The 16,943-nt window shown below is 55.1% G+C and overlaps 1 protein-coding gene across 4 annotated transcripts; it reads left to right on the plus strand.

Moving 5' to 3' along the window:
* Positions 1–157: 157 nt before the first annotated feature.
* NECTIN4 (nectin cell adhesion molecule 4) lies at positions 158–16,795 on the plus strand. 4 transcript variants are annotated; one of them, XM_055083038.1, is made up of 9 exons: positions 160–488; positions 9,107–9,466; positions 10,745–11,035; positions 12,140–12,260; positions 13,198–13,346; positions 13,591–13,750; positions 14,171–14,246; positions 14,642–14,716; positions 15,048–16,795. In XM_055083038.1, the coding sequence occupies exons 1-9, from the start codon at positions 413–415 to the stop codon at positions 15,270–15,272; spliced, it is 1,533 nt and encodes a 510-aa protein (XP_054939013.1). In that variant the 5' UTR covers positions 160–412; the 3' UTR covers positions 15,273–16,795. The 4 variants fall into 4 exon arrangements, with proteins under 4 accessions (XP_054939014.1, XP_054939013.1, XP_054939015.1 ...); XM_007112295.3 differs by having other exon boundaries at positions 161–488; positions 13,594–13,750; XM_055083039.1 differs by lacking the exon at positions 14,642–14,716 and having other exon boundaries at positions 158–488.
* Positions 16,796–16,943: the final 148 nt, after the last annotated feature.

Consider the following 16,943-nt stretch of genomic DNA (forward strand, 5'->3'; position numbering starts at 1 on the left):
CCCTCCTTCCCTCCCTCTCTGGCACCCATTAGCCAGCGGAGGCTGCGGGGGTGGCGGGGGAGTGTCGGCTGCCGAGTCTCCGCGCCAGGCCCAGCCCCCAGAGACGCACCTGTTCTGACCTGCTGAGCAGGTTCCCAAGTTTCTGCTGTCGTTGTTGGCCACGGCGTGGGAAGCAGCTCTGGGGGAGCTCGGAGCTCCCGATCACGGCTATTTGCGGGTAGCTACGGTTGGGTGGGTGGAACGGGGCCGGGTCCCCGAGTGGAGATCCTAGTGGGATAGGCAGGCGCGGCAGTGCCTGAGGACTCCGTGACTTCCTGCCTTCTGGGTCGGTGCCCAGTCCAGCTCTAGAGCCGGCTCCCAGGGAGAACTCGGTGGAACTTCAGAAACACCGGGCAGCTCTGCCTTTTGACCGATGCCTCTGTCCCTGGGAGCCGAGATGTGCGGGCCTGAGGCCTGGCTGCTGCTACTGCTGCTGGCATCGTTTACAGGTAGGACTTGCTTCAGGATCCTTGCTTCTGAGCCCAGGCCAACACACACACACACACACACACACACACACACACACACACACACATGCACGTACACATACATATTCCCTTTCCTTCTACTCTGAACTGAGGAGTCAATGTCTCTCTCCCACCTCCAGCAGATAGTAGTGCCCCCAGAAGAGCCACTGTAGCTCTCCTGCTTCATGTCCCCTACCAGCCCCAGACCAGGTCATTAGGTCTGGGGTCCCTGACCACCTCAGCCATAGGGCTGGAGCTGCCTCTTGGGGAAGAGACATGGTGACCCGTTGCCAGGTGGCCAGGGAGGTAGAACCGGTGGGGACCCTTTCACCCCAGGTTTTCCTGGAGGTTCCCTCGCCTACCCCCTGGGCTCCAGAATTGCTGACTGGGGCTGCAGATGGTTTCCCCAGTCATCAAGGTGTAGGAAGCCTGATGCCCAGAGAGTGGACAGGGTCTTTCTGTCTCCTTCTCCTCTCTTCACGATATCCTAGAATACTGTTGGGTGACTACAGGGGAGCTGGAAGCTCTTCTCACTCTGGCCCCCTCTGTCCCTGAGCACACTATGAGGTGCCAGGGTGGGAATCAGGTGGTTACTCAGAAGAGTGGGGGTCTAGGGTAGGGCACTCTTTTGTTTATCCCCTGTCCCCCCATTTTCTCAACTAGATGCCTTGTATTACTCTCGTGTAATGTATATACAGAAGATATAAATTATAGGAATTTTAATCTTCAGAGTGGGGGAGAGTATATGTGTGTGTGTGCGTGCGTGTACATAATGAGTCCACGGTAGGTAGGATTCCATAGGCTGTTCCCAGGATAATGGGCAACTGAGAAATCTTTCTCCTTGGAAAGACAAGGCCTTATCTATATGGGACAGTTTGATTCCCAGTCCCAGGATCAGTAGTGACGGAGCCTCAGTTGTCCAGCAGGGCCTAGCAGTGATGTCCGCCAACCTCCATCCCCAGCTAAAGCTGTGTGGGAGAGAGTGAGGTCTAGACGTGTGGATGGGTAGGGGCTGCTCCTGTTCTGATCTTATAATGGAAGGGCTGTTGGCCCAGCCTCCAATCGCAGGTTACTGAAACACCAAGCCCTACCATCCCCCCTACCCCGCACATCTTAATTCCCATCTTCCAGACAACCTTCTCACTCGCTTAGGCCAAGAGGGTGGGGCCTGGTTGCTGGGGCCAGGGAACTTGGTAGTCATTTTCCTGTAGGATCTACCCACGCCTAAAGAATGGAGCCATGATGTCTCAGGACTCAGAAGTTACCAAAGAGATCATCGATTCAACTCCCTCATTTTACAGACGGGAAAACTGAAAGAAACAGATAGGCAAGTGAGCTAACAAGATTACTCAGTGTTAGAAGCGTAACCAGGGTTAGCGTCTTGGTCTCCCAGTTCCTAGTTCATTAAAGCGTAGTACCTCTGAGTGCACCCTGGGGATAGCCAGGGTGCTGGATGCTGGAGATGCAGCAGTGAACAAGACAAAGTCCCCGCTTTCTTTTCCCATGACACGAAGCTGTTCTTTCTCAGAGAAGCCAGGGAAGGGTAGAGGAGACCCCTTCTAGTTAGGGTGTCACCCCAACCTTGCCCAGTGCCTGGATAGGTGCTGTGGCTACCCAGCTCCAGGGAAGCTGGTGCCCAGTGAGCCACGCTCTACTGCTATAACCTGCACAGAGCTGGAGGGTGCTCTGAAGGCTGGAACTCAGACTCCAGGTTCCTAGCCTGAGGATCAGATGCGCCCACCTAACTGCCACCCCCATTCTGGCTCCTCTGTAGGCATCTCCTCAATGGCCCCCAGGAAACTAGAATGTTGTCTCTGAAAAAGCCTCGGACTGGGAAGTCAGGAGTCTTGGGTTCTGGTCCCTTTCCTGCAATTAATTTGCTACACGACCTTGGGCAACTAAGAAACTAGACTTCAGTAGACCAAGAGGTAGAACAGATGATCCCTATAGGCCTTCCAGCTCTGAAAGCCTGTGGCTGCATAAATATCCAGCCCCGAACTGAAGGTGGGTGCTGCGTGCTGGAAGAGGCGGTCAGTCTGGCTGTGGTGACAGAAGGGGGAAATGTCCTGACCCCATTTCTCAGTGGGGACCAAGGGTAGCTTTACCCTGGATATTGCCTTCTGCCCCTGCACTGCTGCAAATTAGTGCCCCCACCAAGTCCTGGGCCATTAGAGCTCTGAGCCCCAGGGCCCTGCCCCACCCCTGACAGGGAAAGGAGCCCAGGCTAGGGAGGCACCTCAACACCACAGCTCTTTGTCTCTCCTTAATGGGATGAGTTTCCAGGTGAGGTTCCCTCCCTTCTCCCTCCCCATCTCCTGCCCTGGGGCTGAGGGCCCTAAATCTACAGATACCCCTCCAATAGGATCCTAGTTCCTAGATCTTTTTTGGGGCCCAACTGAGCCCTGCAGGACCCCAGAGGGCACGGGGTTCTCTGAATTCTGAGGTCTGTCCTCTGAGGGTTAGGACCAGCTTTCTGCCTGAAGTTAGTTTCCTAGAAAGGGACGGGCCCCATCCCTGCTTTTCGACTCCTGTTTACAGAGGGGGGCAGGCCCTTTCCTGTAGGATCTACCCAAAGCCAGGGAAGCCAGAAAGGGAGGCTAGCTTCCCTGCCCAAGGTGGGGAGAACTAGGGGGAATCCCAGGGAAGCCCTGTGGCCCCATTGACCTTGGTCCCGCCCCAGTGTTTCAGGGAGCTAGGCTAAGGGGACCCCAGCCACAGAGATGGCAGTGAGGGGCTCCTAGGAGAGTCCGCAGTCCCAGCCTCTAGACCCCAGCCTCGGGATCCTAGGGTCCTCCAGGCAAAGTGAAGAGGGGTCAGCCACCGTGGGGAGCCAGCCTAGTGAGGAGAGAATGCCTGGGCTTCCTGGCCTTCCAAACTTGCCCTGGTGCTGACTGAAGTCTGGACAGAGAGAAGGAATGGGGGTGGGGTGGGGAGCTGAGTCAGGAGTGAAGGGAGGAGAGGAGCCTAGGAACAGAATCTGGGAACAGAATCTAAAATGCAAAGGTCAAGTTCAGAACTGGGGGCAAGCCACCAAGCCTCCTGGAGCAGGGCTGTGCAGGAGGGGGTCGGGGTCACTCTTTTACTGAGGCAGGGAGCCTCTGGCCTCAGAAGTTTACCCACAGTTCTCAGGCCACCCTCCTCCCCTCTTGCCTTTAAAACTGTCCTGAGAGCTGGGTTGAGGCTGTGATTTGGGGCGGGGCAGAGCTGGCCACACTTGCAGAGATGGGGGAGGGGGGTGGTTGGCTGGCAGCACTGGGGAGGGGGTTAGGATCTCAGGAGTTTGGGAGAAGTGGAATTCTGGGTCTCCCACCCACAGTGTGGTTGTTTTGGTGACTCAGCCGGGCTCAGACTCTGGCTCCGGGGGGTTTACGGGACTTACCTGTGCTGGGAGCTGTGTCTGGGCCAGAGCCGGGGCTGCCTCAAGGCCTGCCCTCCCCCATTGTTCTCACCTCCCTTTGTGATTGGTGTGGCCCCCCTCCCCATCCACTAATCTGTGGTGGGCACTTTGCCCGGGTTGGGAAGCTCTCACTAAGCTGGGGGGCTTAGGACAATGTGGGGTAAATGAGGGAGGTGGATGAATGCAAAGGGAGAATCTGCTGGTTTTCAAAGTTCCCTAGCATTCCAAGGCCAAGGTTATGGGGGGAAGGATGGAAGAAAAAAGTGCTGGGTTGTGTATATCACCTGTCCTGAATGGGGGGCTTCGGGGCTCCCCTCCTACGTCCTTTCTTATCCCAAACTCACCCACATATTCCACCTGTCTCTGGTGGAGGCTGCTTCTGTGGGGTGAGGGGAGGTAAGGGTTAACAAAGGAGAGTGAGACCCTAGACAGCTTGGACCCCTCCCCCTAGCCCCAGGCAGGGTCTCCCCCCACCACTTCCCACCAAACCTACACCAGACAACCCTCACCCCAGGCCTGGAGCTAGAGCTGGTTTTTCTGGTGGTGGCAGCAGCAGAGGCCTGACAGAGATTCCCAGGGAGAGGCCTCCTTGGGGGGCCAGAGGTGCTGGGGGGCCTGGGGGCGTGGCTGGGGGATGAGAAGGGTGGGGGTCCTTCTAGTAGGAACCTGAGGAGCAAGGGTAGAGAGAGCTTTTGTTTTGTTCTGCTGGGGAGTCCTTGATGGCTATTTCCCATCACCCTGGAGGGACAGTGACCTCATCTCTGGGTCCCTCCACCTGAGATGCATCTGCCCTCAAGTCTGGGGTGGGGAGGGGAGGGATGCCTGGGCGACACTCCAGACGGATGCAGAGGCGAAGGCGCCGAGCCACACACCACTGACCTAAGGCAGCTGAGACAGACAGCCATGCAGAAGCCAAGAGAAACCGACATCAAAATATTTACTACGTGTGCACATTCACACACACACGCCATTTCATAACTTGCTCTGGATGTAGACAAGCACACATGCTTTCCTGAACATAAGACATGAACACATATATGTGCAAAACTCCCCCAAGTTCATGCAAAGAGACAGCCTCTCCTGCATGTGAACCAGCACTGAGGCTCACCAGACCCTCACCCAAAGATGTACGTTCAGACGCAAAAGGCTCACAGGCCCATCTCTAGGACCCCACTGTGTACCCCTAGATGTACTAGCAGGGGATGCTGAAGGAGAAAGGCTCCTCAGAAAGAAAAGCCTCCTTCCCCAGAGATGCTGTCATCTGCAGCTGCCAGCCTGTTTCCCCTCTGGAGATCAGAGGCCAGGCCTCACACAGATAGGAAAGTTGGGACCCAGGCGCAGGGTGGGGAGCAGGCAGCCAGCCCAAGCCAGGAATGGAGGGCCTGTCTGGGAGCAGGCAGGGTACACAGAGGGCAGGGCCCCAAAGAGGCCCGTGGGGGCTTGGCCAGGGGTGGGGGAGGCTGAGGGCAGGGATCCCGTCTGGCCAGTTGGGCCTGTTCTCTTCCTTGCGCAAGGTGGTGGCTGGTGGTGACTGAGGCTGGGCCTGCTGTGCAGCAGTGGCTGAATCACCAAGGCTCCTGACCAGCGTCCTGGTACTCCCAGAAGCAGGGGAGGGTCGTGTCGGGTCGGGTCGGGTCAGAGGGAGGAGAGTCCAGCCAGCAGAGTCCACCAGGCTCAGGAAACAATTTGCAGCAGAAGGGTCCGTGGGCCTGGCCTGGCTACTACATGCCCGCAGGGTGACCTCACCAGGCAGGCGGTGTGTCTCCTTTGCTCTGGTGACATCATCATGCCGGGCGGGCACTGGGTGGGGGAGAGAAGGGGGAGGCAGTCCTGGCCTACCCTCCCCTGGGAGTATGAGCTTCTGGGTCCACTGAGCCCAGGACAGGGATTCTAAAGCCCAAGTTCTCTTTTCCTTCTCTTGCAGCCTGTGTGTGTGTGTGTGTGTGTGTGTGTGTGTGTGTGTGTGTGTGTGTGTAAGTGAAGGAAGGCGTTGCTCAAGCTGAGATGCTCCCACTAAACAGTGGATTTAGGACAATGGGGAGCTCACCCAGAAGGGACTTTCTGGTTTTACTGGGTTCCTCATCCTGCAAAGCTTGGGCTTATCACTTGAGATCATGGGGATCTTGGACCCACAGGTAGTGATGTGGAAGATTGGACTCAGACATTGGACTCAGACATGCGCTGGGGACTTGATGCATGTTGTACCCTAAGAGGGTATTTTTGGGAATTCCCTGGCAATTCAGTGGTTAGGACTCTGAGCTTCCACTGCAGGGGGCATGAGTTCGATCCCTGGTTGGGGAACTAAGATCCTGCATGCCATTGTGTGGCAAAAAAAAAAAAAGTATTTTTTTGGGGGGGAAATGTGAGTGATTAGTGGTGGGGAGGGGCCAGCTGGTTGGCAAGTGTAGGGATGGGGATGGAAAATATGCCATCTGACATTGTCGTAGAAATAATCTTTGAAAGGGTTTGAGTGTCCCAGTGGAGCAGGGCTTGGACTCCCTGTGACCTGCACGGACACCAGTGTTCGAAGCAGAGGAAGTACGGGGAAGCCCCTATCTCAAGCCCACCTCTAGCCCTTCCTTGGCAGCCCTGCTCCCTCTGGCGCCAGGAGGAGGTGTCTGGCAGAGGTGCAGATGGTTAGCTGGACTCCCAGGCTGGGCTGGGTGGGACCAACTTCAGCTTAGGCAGGTCAGGGCCCTGGTATCTGGCCCTGCAGGTCTGTCCTGTCCCGTTTGGGCCCTCCCAGCTCCCAAGAGCATCCTCCCTTCCTCCTCCCTTGCTAGCAGGGCCATGGGACCCCCTTCCTCTGTCCCACGCTCTGCCTCACTGGAACCCTCTGGTCCACTCTAGTGGGGCTTCACTTTCTCCCTCCATGCCTGACACCCTCCATCCCCTTCCTTCTCCCTAGGTCCAGTCTGGAGGTGCTTCCTTTGGCAGAGAACCCAGGTAGCCAGCCTATCCTGTCTCCACCCTAAGGTTGCCATGCCAACCCCCTCCCTGCCCAGCCCAACCAAAGACTGCACATTCCTCCTCATTCTACCCTTTCCTTCTTCCACCTGTCTCTCGCATTCATTCATTCACCCACCCATTCACTCAGTCAGTCAGTCAATAAACATTAATTGAGCACCAATTATGTGCCAGGAATGCAGACCACTGAGCACTAAATCAGAAACCATGTTTCCATATGTGATGTGAGACTGAGTTTATACTCTTGAGGTTCTCAATCTGGTGGAAGAGGCAGACAAGAAAATAGCAAATACAATCTGTGGTGTAAAGTACTACAATGGGGCAAATCAGGGTGCTAGAGGAGAACAGAGGAAGAGCACCTCACTCTGCCTGAGGTGGGGGTGGGGGGAGGGAGGACTCCAGGAGCAAGTGATGTCTAAGCAGAGTCTTCAAGGATGAGTAGGAGTTACCCAGACAGTGATGAGTAGGAGCTGCCAGACATAGGGCGGAGGGCGTTCCAGGCAGGAGCACAGTGTGAGCAAGGTGAGGGCCAGCAGGGTGTGTGAAGTGCTGGCCAGAGGCAGGAGCTTTGAACTTTGGGGAATTGCTGGATGTGCATTCCAACGCAAGGAGCTCTTGCCATCCCAGAGAGCATTCACTCTGTCCACAGCCTCAGCCCCCAGCCCTATGTTTCACACGCTTTATTCCACAACTCCAAATTTCTTTCTTCCCAGCCATGAGATTTCCCTGGCCATGCCTCCCTCATAAGTTACTTATCCTAGAAACCTAGGAGTTGTCTTTGAGACTTTTCTCTTTCTTTCTGGTCAGTGACCAAATCCTGCCAAATTTCCCCTGGAACTGTCCCGTCCTCTCAGCAGCACGGTGCAGGATGGCAGCTGCAGGGTCCTAGTGGGTCTCCTGTCCCCAGTCTCCCTACTTTCTAGTCTGAGGGCACATGCCCATTGGCTTCATGCTTTAGTGACTCCCGATTTCATCTTGGCCAAATCTGAATTCCTTTGCCTGGTATGGAAGGTCCTGGGTGATTTTGCTCTGACCAGATGTCCCACTCCTGCTCAACACACACCCTCTGCCTTAGTTCTGTCCTCTTCTCTCTGCTTCCTGAACCAGCCGGCCTCTCCACCTCCTTGGGCTTTTCCCACCTTGGTCCCTTACCTGGGACCCCTTTCCAGGTCTCATCCCCTCCTGATTCTACCCAACTCATGCATGAGCCCCTCCCATGTGACTCGGGACCACTGTGACTGTCCCATCCCATGACTAACCTGCAACACACCACTAAGCACCAAATCAGAAACCATCACGAGTGTTTCCATAGCTGTCTCCATACGTATCTCTTCTTCCAGAATAGAGCTCAGGTTCTATGAGTGCAGGAAATGCATCCTTCTTTGCATATAAGGCTACATGATAGATACCCCTGAGTGCTTCACACTGTTCCTTGTCAACGCGCAAAACACTCGCCTTTTGTCACTGGTTCTGGTCCTCCGATTCTGGCTCACGTTCTGACACTGTCATGTGTGTCTGTCCTGACCTTGTATCTCTGGGCCTCTGACCTGGGGCCTCTCTGTCTTCGGTGACTTGCTCAGTCCTGTCTCTGAGCCTTGGTTCGTGCCATTCCTCCCACACAGAATACCTTCTTCTCTCTGGGAATCCAGGTCTCTCATTTTGAAGCCATGAAAAGATTGTTCCGAAGGGCCTGCTGGTTTGGACCCTGCCTACACTACATGCCCCATCCCAGACACCAACTGCTCTGGACCCTTGCCTTGGTTCCTGGCCACGCGTTCTGAAAGCGTTCACTTTTCCCCTCCTTGGTAGGTTGAGCCTTCTGTGAAAGTTTGTCCATGGCTTCCCGTCTTCGTGTGCACAGAATCCATTTCCCTGAGCTCCCTGAGGGCAGAGGCTGGGTCTCTCCTCCTGTTATAGCCCCCACCTTACAATTGCTCAGGATACAATCCTGGGCTGAGAGAGGGTGTGACTCTTCCACATACCACCTGTGTGGCCTTAGGCAAGTCACTTCCTGTCTCTGGGTCTCAGTTTTCTCATCTGTTAAACGGCGATAATAACGCCTGCCTCTTGGGAATGTTTTGTGAACCTAATGAGGTAATGGACTGACCGCGCTTTGCAAGCATAAAGTGCTCCAGGAGTTCCGGGCTGCCTTTGCGGACATGATCATTGTGGATAAGTGTTCCCCGGGCTCTGGCAGCGCCCCTAATCCTGGCTGCTTCTGTCTGCCCCCCTGCAGGTCGGTGCCCGGCGGGCGAGCTGGAGACCTCGGACTTGGTGACCGTGGTGCTGGGCCAGGACGCAAAACTGCCCTGCTTCTACCGAGGGGACCCGGGCGAGCAGGTGGAGCAAGTGGCATGGGCTCGTGTGGATGAGGGCGAGGGCGGCCAGGAGCTGGCACTTCTGAACTCTAAATACGGGCTGCACGTGAGCTCAGCCTACGACGGCCGCGTGGAAGAGCCGCCTCCCCCAAGGAACCCCCTGGACGGTGCGGTGCTTCTGCGCAACGCGGTGCAGGCGGACGAGGGCGAGTACGAGTGTCGCGTCAGTACCTTCCCTGCCGGCAGCTTCCAGGCGCGGCTTCGGCTCCGCGTGCTGGGTCAGTGGGGCCCGTTGGGCATGGGGGCGGGGGTGCTGTGTGTGCAGAAGCACCAGGTCCTCAGGCCCCGGGTGTTGGAGGGCAGAAGCTGGAGGCGGGGGGATGCAGAGATGGAGCGGGCAGAGGCGGAACAGGAAGAAGAGGTGGGGCCCTGCAGGGATGAGGGAGCTTCATTTAGCCACCCCCCCTCACCCCAATCCAGAAATTCTCTCCAAGTGACCCCAAAAGCTTGATACTGCTTGGTCAGGCTTGGGGAAGAATCCACGTATTAGGCTGTTCTTCCTTCTGCTGATTGGAAATCTCCCTCTCGGTTACTTTCACCCTCCCCAGCAAGATGGCACAGGCTTATTCTCCCTTCTGCATGACAGCCTTTCCACCAGCTGAGGACCTCCGTCATGCCCCACCCAAATCTCTTCTTCTTCAAGCTAAACTTACAGGTTTCTGCAACAGTTCTACTAAAGACACTCATTCAGAGCCTCCCTCACCACCCTGGGCTCCATGGTTTTAGAATGTGGTGCCTAGACGTGGACATGCAGACCCAGCTATGACCAGTGTGGCTGTGCATGACCAGTGGGGCTGAGACCTTTCCTGATCTGGACCTTCAGTGAATGTGGTTGGAGACCACAATCACCTTTTAAACCACCACTTTGCACGGATGCCCTAGACTTATGGTCAAGTTAAGTCTTTTCCATTCTGTGCTTGGACTGTTAATGTTATGAAGATGAAAATAAATAAAGGCCTTTATAGTTCCCCTTTATCCTCATGGAAGTTAGTAATACCAGCCTTGGTAGAAAAATCTGGGTGTGGATCTTGGCTTCACCACCTAATAGCTAATGATCTGGAATAAATCATTCAACCTCCCTGAGCTTCAGTTTCTTCAGCTGTAAAACACAGACAGTAAGATGTACTTCATGTTTGATGACAGGATTAAAAGAGACAAAGTTTGTAAAGTGTTTAGCACAATTCTGGGCACATAGTAAGTGCTTAATAAATGGTGGCTATTATTATTATTATATAGATGTTATCTGGTTAGTTTTTTAATTACTTCATTATTTTTATTAAAAAAATGACCCGTACTCACTGTAAAAAAATTCAAGCATTGGAGAAAGGTACAAAGTCCGCTGAAATGCTGCCAGTCATCTAGCATCTTTGTTGATGAAGTAAAAGAAGAAAAAGGGGCCTGAAACTTTGCACCTGTGCAAGACTGAACTGGGATGGGGCGGGGCCTCCTGACACGGGTTGTAAAGGTTGTGACTTCTGCCTCCTCACCCTCTGCAGTGCCTCCCCTGCCCTCGTTGAATCCTGGTCCAGCACTAGAAGAGGGCCAGGGCCTGACACTGGCAGCTTCCTGCACAGCAGAGGGTAGCCCGGCCCCCAGCGTGACCTGGGACACAGAGGTCAAGGGCACAACATCCAGCCGCTCTTTCACGCACTCTCGCTCAGCTGCTGTCACTTCAGAATTCCATCTAGTGCCCAGCCGCAGCATGAATGGACAGCCACTTACCTGCGTGGTGTCCCACCCTGGCCTGCTCCAGGACCAAAGGATCACCCACATCCTCCAAGTGGCCTGTGAGTACCTGGATCTTGGGTAGGGAGACCCCATGGGCTCCAAGAGGATTGGTGAGATAGTGAGAGACCCTAAGCCACACCAGTCTGGCCAGCCTGGGTCCTGGAGGCCACCTTGTATGGCTGAGAGAGCACCAGTCCAAGGTAGAAGACCTGGAACCCACCCCAGATGACCTTGGCAAATCACTCTCTGACCTTGTGTCCTTCTGTTTACAGAGGAGCTGGCCCTGCTTCAGGGGTTGTTGGAAGAATCAGATATAAACATGGAATTAAAAGCATTTTGTAAACTAGACAGTTTAGGATTTGAAGACAGATAGACTTGGGATGAGCCCTAGTTCTGCTGTTTACCAGCTGTCAGTCAATCTTGTTAAGGTTCATTTTCTTCATCAACAGAAGGAGTATTATTATATCAACTGTACAGGGTTCTGAACGAATGCAAAGCCTCTCGCATAGTGCTTAGTGCATAGAAGGTGCTCGGTCGACAGTCGATATTGTTCTCCTGGCATTAGACTTTGAGCCTCTCTGGAGGATAGCACTGTTTTCTACTCATACTAACCCAGCATTTGGCACAAAGTAGGTCCTCAACAAATGTCTGTGAAAGAAGTGAATGAACCGGAATTCCCTGGTGGTCCAGTGGTTAGGACTCCATGCTTTTGCTGCCAAAGGCCCGGGTTCGATCCCTGGTCGGGGAACTAAGATGGCACAAGCTGTGTCACACAGCCGAGAAAAAAAAAAAAAAAGAAATGAATGAACTAATAGGATGGTTAAGCCTTTGATGAATCTGGGAGTGTTTGCTGAGCACCTGTTCTGTGACTAGCGTTATGCTACGGACCATGGGGGATTCAGAAAAGGTGTGCCACATTGCTGTGTAGAGGGACTTAATAGGCTCATTGCACAGGTAAACCCATGTGGACTCTCTGAACTTAGAGAGGGGAGGGAGCTGTCAGTAAGGTGGGGCTGGGCTAGCTTTGGCCGCAGATGAGTAGGATGGAGAAGGGCAGGGGAAGGCTATTCCAGGCAAAGTGGGGCCTGGGGCGGGGGCCCTTTGAGGAAGAGCAGGATCAAAGGCATCATTTCCATTCTTTCTCCTCCAACTTTCCATTCCAGTCCTTGCTGAGGCCTCTGTGAGGGGCCTTGAAGACCAAAAGCTGTGGCAGGTTGGCAGAGAAGGAGCTATGCTCAAGTGCCTGAGTGAAGGGCAGCCTCCTCCCTCGTACAACTGGACACGGTAAGGGCCTAGCTTGGGACCAGGGTCTTTCCCTCAGGACCAGCACGTACTCACCGTGGGCTGGGACAATATATTCTGAACCCCAAATAAATTGGGGCACATGTTCAAACCAATTCAAGAATATGCATGGTCACCAAACATTGTTATTGGCTTGCACCTGGGAGTGTAGGATACATGGTAATTGGCAGGGAATTAGCTGATAAGTCCTTGGCATTTTTTCCCTTAACTTTAAAATTGTGAAATATAATACAGCATTTCAATGTTAATACTTTATATATTTATGTAAGTGCCTAAAGTGAGTAAGACAAAAAGATACAGCTGACTGTGACTGTTGTGAAACTAACACTCTTATAGCCACTACCACGTTGCTAGCACCTCAGAAGCACCCACCCATCTCTGCCAGTTCCTTGGCTTTTTTTCAGGGTCTGAGATGTCCAGACAATCAGGGAGGGGTCAGGGACACACGTGTGTGAGCCCATGACAGGCTCACATGTGAGCAGATGAGCCATGCATGTGGCCTTGTGCCTGGGGCTGTGTGCATGTATCCTGCCATGAAACATCGTGGGTGCTGGGGCGTGCAGTCACATTGTCCAAGTACATCTGAGCCCCGATAGGAAGGGACAGTCCTGTTGTGTGGACTTTCTATACCGTGTGGACCTGGTACCTAGTGCGGGCTGACGTGATGCCTATGGAGCTTGTGGGACGGCATGCGTGTGGATCTTCCCCAAGTGTGTGTGGGGGTGCCTGGGTCAGGCTGGGCGGCAGGGAGAAGGGACCTCTGCCTAGACCTGCCTAGGGGAAGGAGGGGCACCGTGGGAACAGCCGGTGGCTCTGGATGACGTCATGGGGGAGGGAGGTGGAGAGCTGCCCGGGCACGTTGGGTCGTGGCAGTCTCAGCCCGCCCCAACCAGCACCCATCAGCTTCCCTGTACTCCAGGCTGGACGGGCCTCTGCCCAGTGGGGTACAAGCAGAAGGAGATACCCTGGCCTTCCCCCCGCTGACCACTGAGCACAGGGGCACCTACGTCTGCCACGTCAGCAACGAGCTCTCCTCAAGGGATTCTCAGGTGGTTGTGGATGTTCTTGGTAAGCACTGGGGCAGAGGCTGGGACCTGGGCCAAGGGCCTGGTGGGGGGACAGGGAGCAAGACAGAGAGAGCGAATTGGGAGAATACTTATTTGGAGGGGGCTGGGCTGCATGTATTTTGCAGAGGGCCAGGCTGAGGGGGTGGTCTGGGACGTGTTTTGTGAGGACAGTTCGTGGGCGGCTGTGGAGTCCGGGGGCCGGTCAGGGATCTGGGCATCTGCCTCAGACAGTGGCCTGTCTCCAGCAGACCCCCAGGATACCACAGGGAAACGGGTGGATCTGGTGTCGGCCTCCGTGGTGGTGGTGGGTGTGATCGCCGCACTCTTGTTCTGCCTTCTGGTGGTGGTGGTGGTACTCATGTCCCGATACCATCGGCGCAAGGCCCAGCAGATGACCCAGAAATAGTGAGTACTGGCCACTCCTGGGTGGGTAGAGGTAAGCAGGGAACAAAGGGGAGGCAAGCAGGAGGTGGTCCAGGACCGAGGAGCGAGAGGAGACTGGGAGGCCTGACATCTGAGGAGCTTGTGGACCAGAGGTAGGCAGAGCCAGCCTTCTGGGAGGTGAGAAGGGCCTTGGGGCCTGGGTCGCAGCTGGATGAGGGGAGCCACACTGCCTGAGTGGGGGTCAGATCCACATGCATGCGTATCACATGGGCACACACACGCTCTGTAGCCGCACCGCCACCTACAGCCACTCACTCGCACTTGCAGGGACAACCCAGCGCCCACACCCTCCAGCCCCGGCTCACATAGGCTTGGCCAGGCTAGGTTCACCCTGGGAGGCTACCACTACCCTCAGCTCCTGACCAGGGGGTGTCTTCCCAGTGAGGAGGAGCTGACCCTGACCAGGGAGAACTCCATCCGGAGGCTGCATTCCCATCACCCGGACCCCAGGAACCAGGTGTGTGCCAAGGTTGGATGCATTCCTGGGGCCGGGGCCCCTCTGCGGACCAGAAGCGCAGCCCGCCCCCAGGTCTGGCCGCTGACTCAGCCCCAGCAGGTCTGGAGCTGCTTTGGGTTTGCTGGGCTCCTTCAGAAGGGCCCCTTCGGCAACCCTTTTCGAGGTTGCTGTGGGAAGCCACCATCAGCACTGGTTTCAGGGTGGGATTAGGGTGGGATGAGGGTAGGGGTGGGGGAAATGAGGATGTTTGCATCGAGGAGAGAATGGACAGGTCAGGTTGGGGGAAAGTGATTGGGGGGAGGTTGGGGGAAAGTGATTGGGGGGAGGCTGGGGGAGGACAGAGGTGAAGAGGCTGAGCCCTGTTCTGACTCCTCCCCCATGTCCGGGCCCCGCAGCCGGAGGAGAGTGTAGGGCTGAGAGCCGAGGGCCACCCTGATGGTCTCAAGGACAACAGTAGCTGCTCTGTGATGGTGAGGCCCCCGGCCCCGCCGGCGCCCCTACCACTCTCCCAGGCCCCTCTCCGGGTCCCAGATGTGGTGCGTCAGCTGCCCCTTCACTGGCCCCTGATTCCTCAGACTCACGCTGCCCCATCCCATCCCCTCCCCGCCCCGCTATGCCTTTGCTCTCTAGTCTCCCCTTCCCCAGGCCTAACATTCATTCCTGGCCCCCCATCTCTGAGCCGCTGAGCAACCATAACCCCTGCTTGTGCCTGACCTCTGACCCCAGCGTGCCCCAGCCGACCCCCTCATGTCTGGCTGCCCCGCCTTGGTTCCTGACTTGCCCTCCGCCCTTGGTCTCCAGAGCGAAGAGGCAGAGGGCCGCAGTTACTCCACGCTCACCACAGTGAGGGAGATCGAAACACAGACTGAACTGCTGTCTCCAGGCTCTGGGCGGACAGAGGAGGAGGAAGATCAGGACGAAGGCATCAAGCAGGCCATGAACCATTTTGTTCAGGAGAATGGGACCCTGCGGGCCAAGCCCACGGGCAACGGCATCTACATCAATGGGCGGGGGCACCTGGTCTGACCCAGGCTTGCCTCCGTCCCCTAAGCCTGGTTCCCTCTGCTGACATGGAAGATTTCAGCTCATCCCCGGGGAGCCTCCCTACACACCTCATTTCTTGAGGAAGATGCTCCCCACCCCACTGACTGCTCGACCTTTTCCTCCAGTCCTTCTGTTGGATGATGGAAGGGCTCTGCTTGTTGAGTCCCTCCCACAGTGTGTGCAGGTCACTGTGTGCATTTGTGCTTGTTTGAGTGTGCGCTGTGTGTGCGCGGAGGGGTGACTGTGCCCATGGTGTGCGTTGTGTTGTTACGTCAGAGTCCAAGTGAACCGTGGTGTGTGTGCCACAGGGTTCAGTGGCTGCATGGGGAACGCCGTAGGGGATCGGTTTGTGTGTCGTGTGGCTGTGTGACCTTTGCCTGTAAAATGCAGGTGTTTTCCTCAGACCCCAGAGCAGTATTAATGATGCAGAGGTTGGAGGCGGGAGGTGGAGACTGTGGGCCAGGTACAGGTGTGCGGGCATAGTTGGAGCTGGAATCTGGCCTCCTGAGTGCGGGAGCCGGGCTCCCACCACTTGGGAGCTGTCAGGGCAAGTGTAAAGCAGCGGGCCTAGGGGTCAGCCAGAGGCTCAAACTGTTACAGAAGAAACCCTCTGCCCTCTGGTGGCCTCTGGGTCTGCTGTATGTACATATTTGCTGTACATAAACCTGCACAGTGGAGCTCCTTTAAGGACTACTGCCCCAAATGCATTAATAAGAGAAAAGACTTTTTAAAAACTTTTAATTCATCTGGACATTTATTATTGCAAGGATTGCTTAAAGTGACATCAGCCTACACAAGAATTCAGCAAAGCTAGACCTTGCTCAGGTCCTACTCCAGGGGGTTAATTCCTGTGGTTCTGAAAGGTGCTCCATCTCAGGCATCTTAATCTAGGCAGGCTCTTGGGAGGGAGCCTAAGAGCTGATAGAGTTTGAAGGAGGGGTGTGCGCCCCTCAGTTACTGGCTATGGGAGGGTAGGTAGGGTCCTTGGCCCTAGCGGCTCCTTAGCTCTTCCCCTAGCCTCATGTTTTCTTAGTTGTATCCACAGTTGTTTGTGATCCCTTGGTGGGGGGCTACTAGGACTTGGTGACAAGGGCTCCTGGTTTGGTTGTGGTGTAGGGGAGAGAGAATAGTGATTATAGACCAAGGGAGGTGAAGGAGATGCTGGGAGCAAGAATGTCTCCTTTTCCCCGGGGGTCTCAGGGCTACTAACTTGGGGTTCTTCCAGCAGTTTCTCTGGTTGGGATTAGATTAGGTCCATTTTTGCCTGCCCCACCCAAATACACTCAATCAGAATATCTAGATTTAGTGCCCAAACCCTGCTCAGCCTGAACTCTGCTGGATTTCTGGACCAAAGGAGAGACTCTCATCCCCTGCTCTCCAGCCAGCCCAGGACCTTGGATGTGGAACCTGAAGATATGGAATTCTAGTATGTATATTTTGTGTAAATATGTTCATATTTGTACATAAAAAAGATATTCTGTTTTTAAATAAACAGATAAAACCTGTTCTTTCCGGTTCCTGTCTTGCTCCCTGGACTGTGTAAGTCCTGAACCTCAGTGCTCTCTGTCTCAGCACCATCCTCCTTGTGGTCCCAAGTAGGGGAGGAGTTAGTTTGCCTGGAACTACGGGGGACAGGGGAAAAGAAACGGCCTC

Source organism: Physeter macrocephalus, unplaced genomic scaffold, assembly GCF_002837175.3.
Source record: "Physeter macrocephalus isolate SW-GA unplaced genomic scaffold, ASM283717v5 random_499, whole genome shotgun sequence".
NCBI classification, from domain to species: Eukaryota; Metazoa; Chordata; class Mammalia; order Artiodactyla; family Physeteridae; genus Physeter; species Physeter macrocephalus.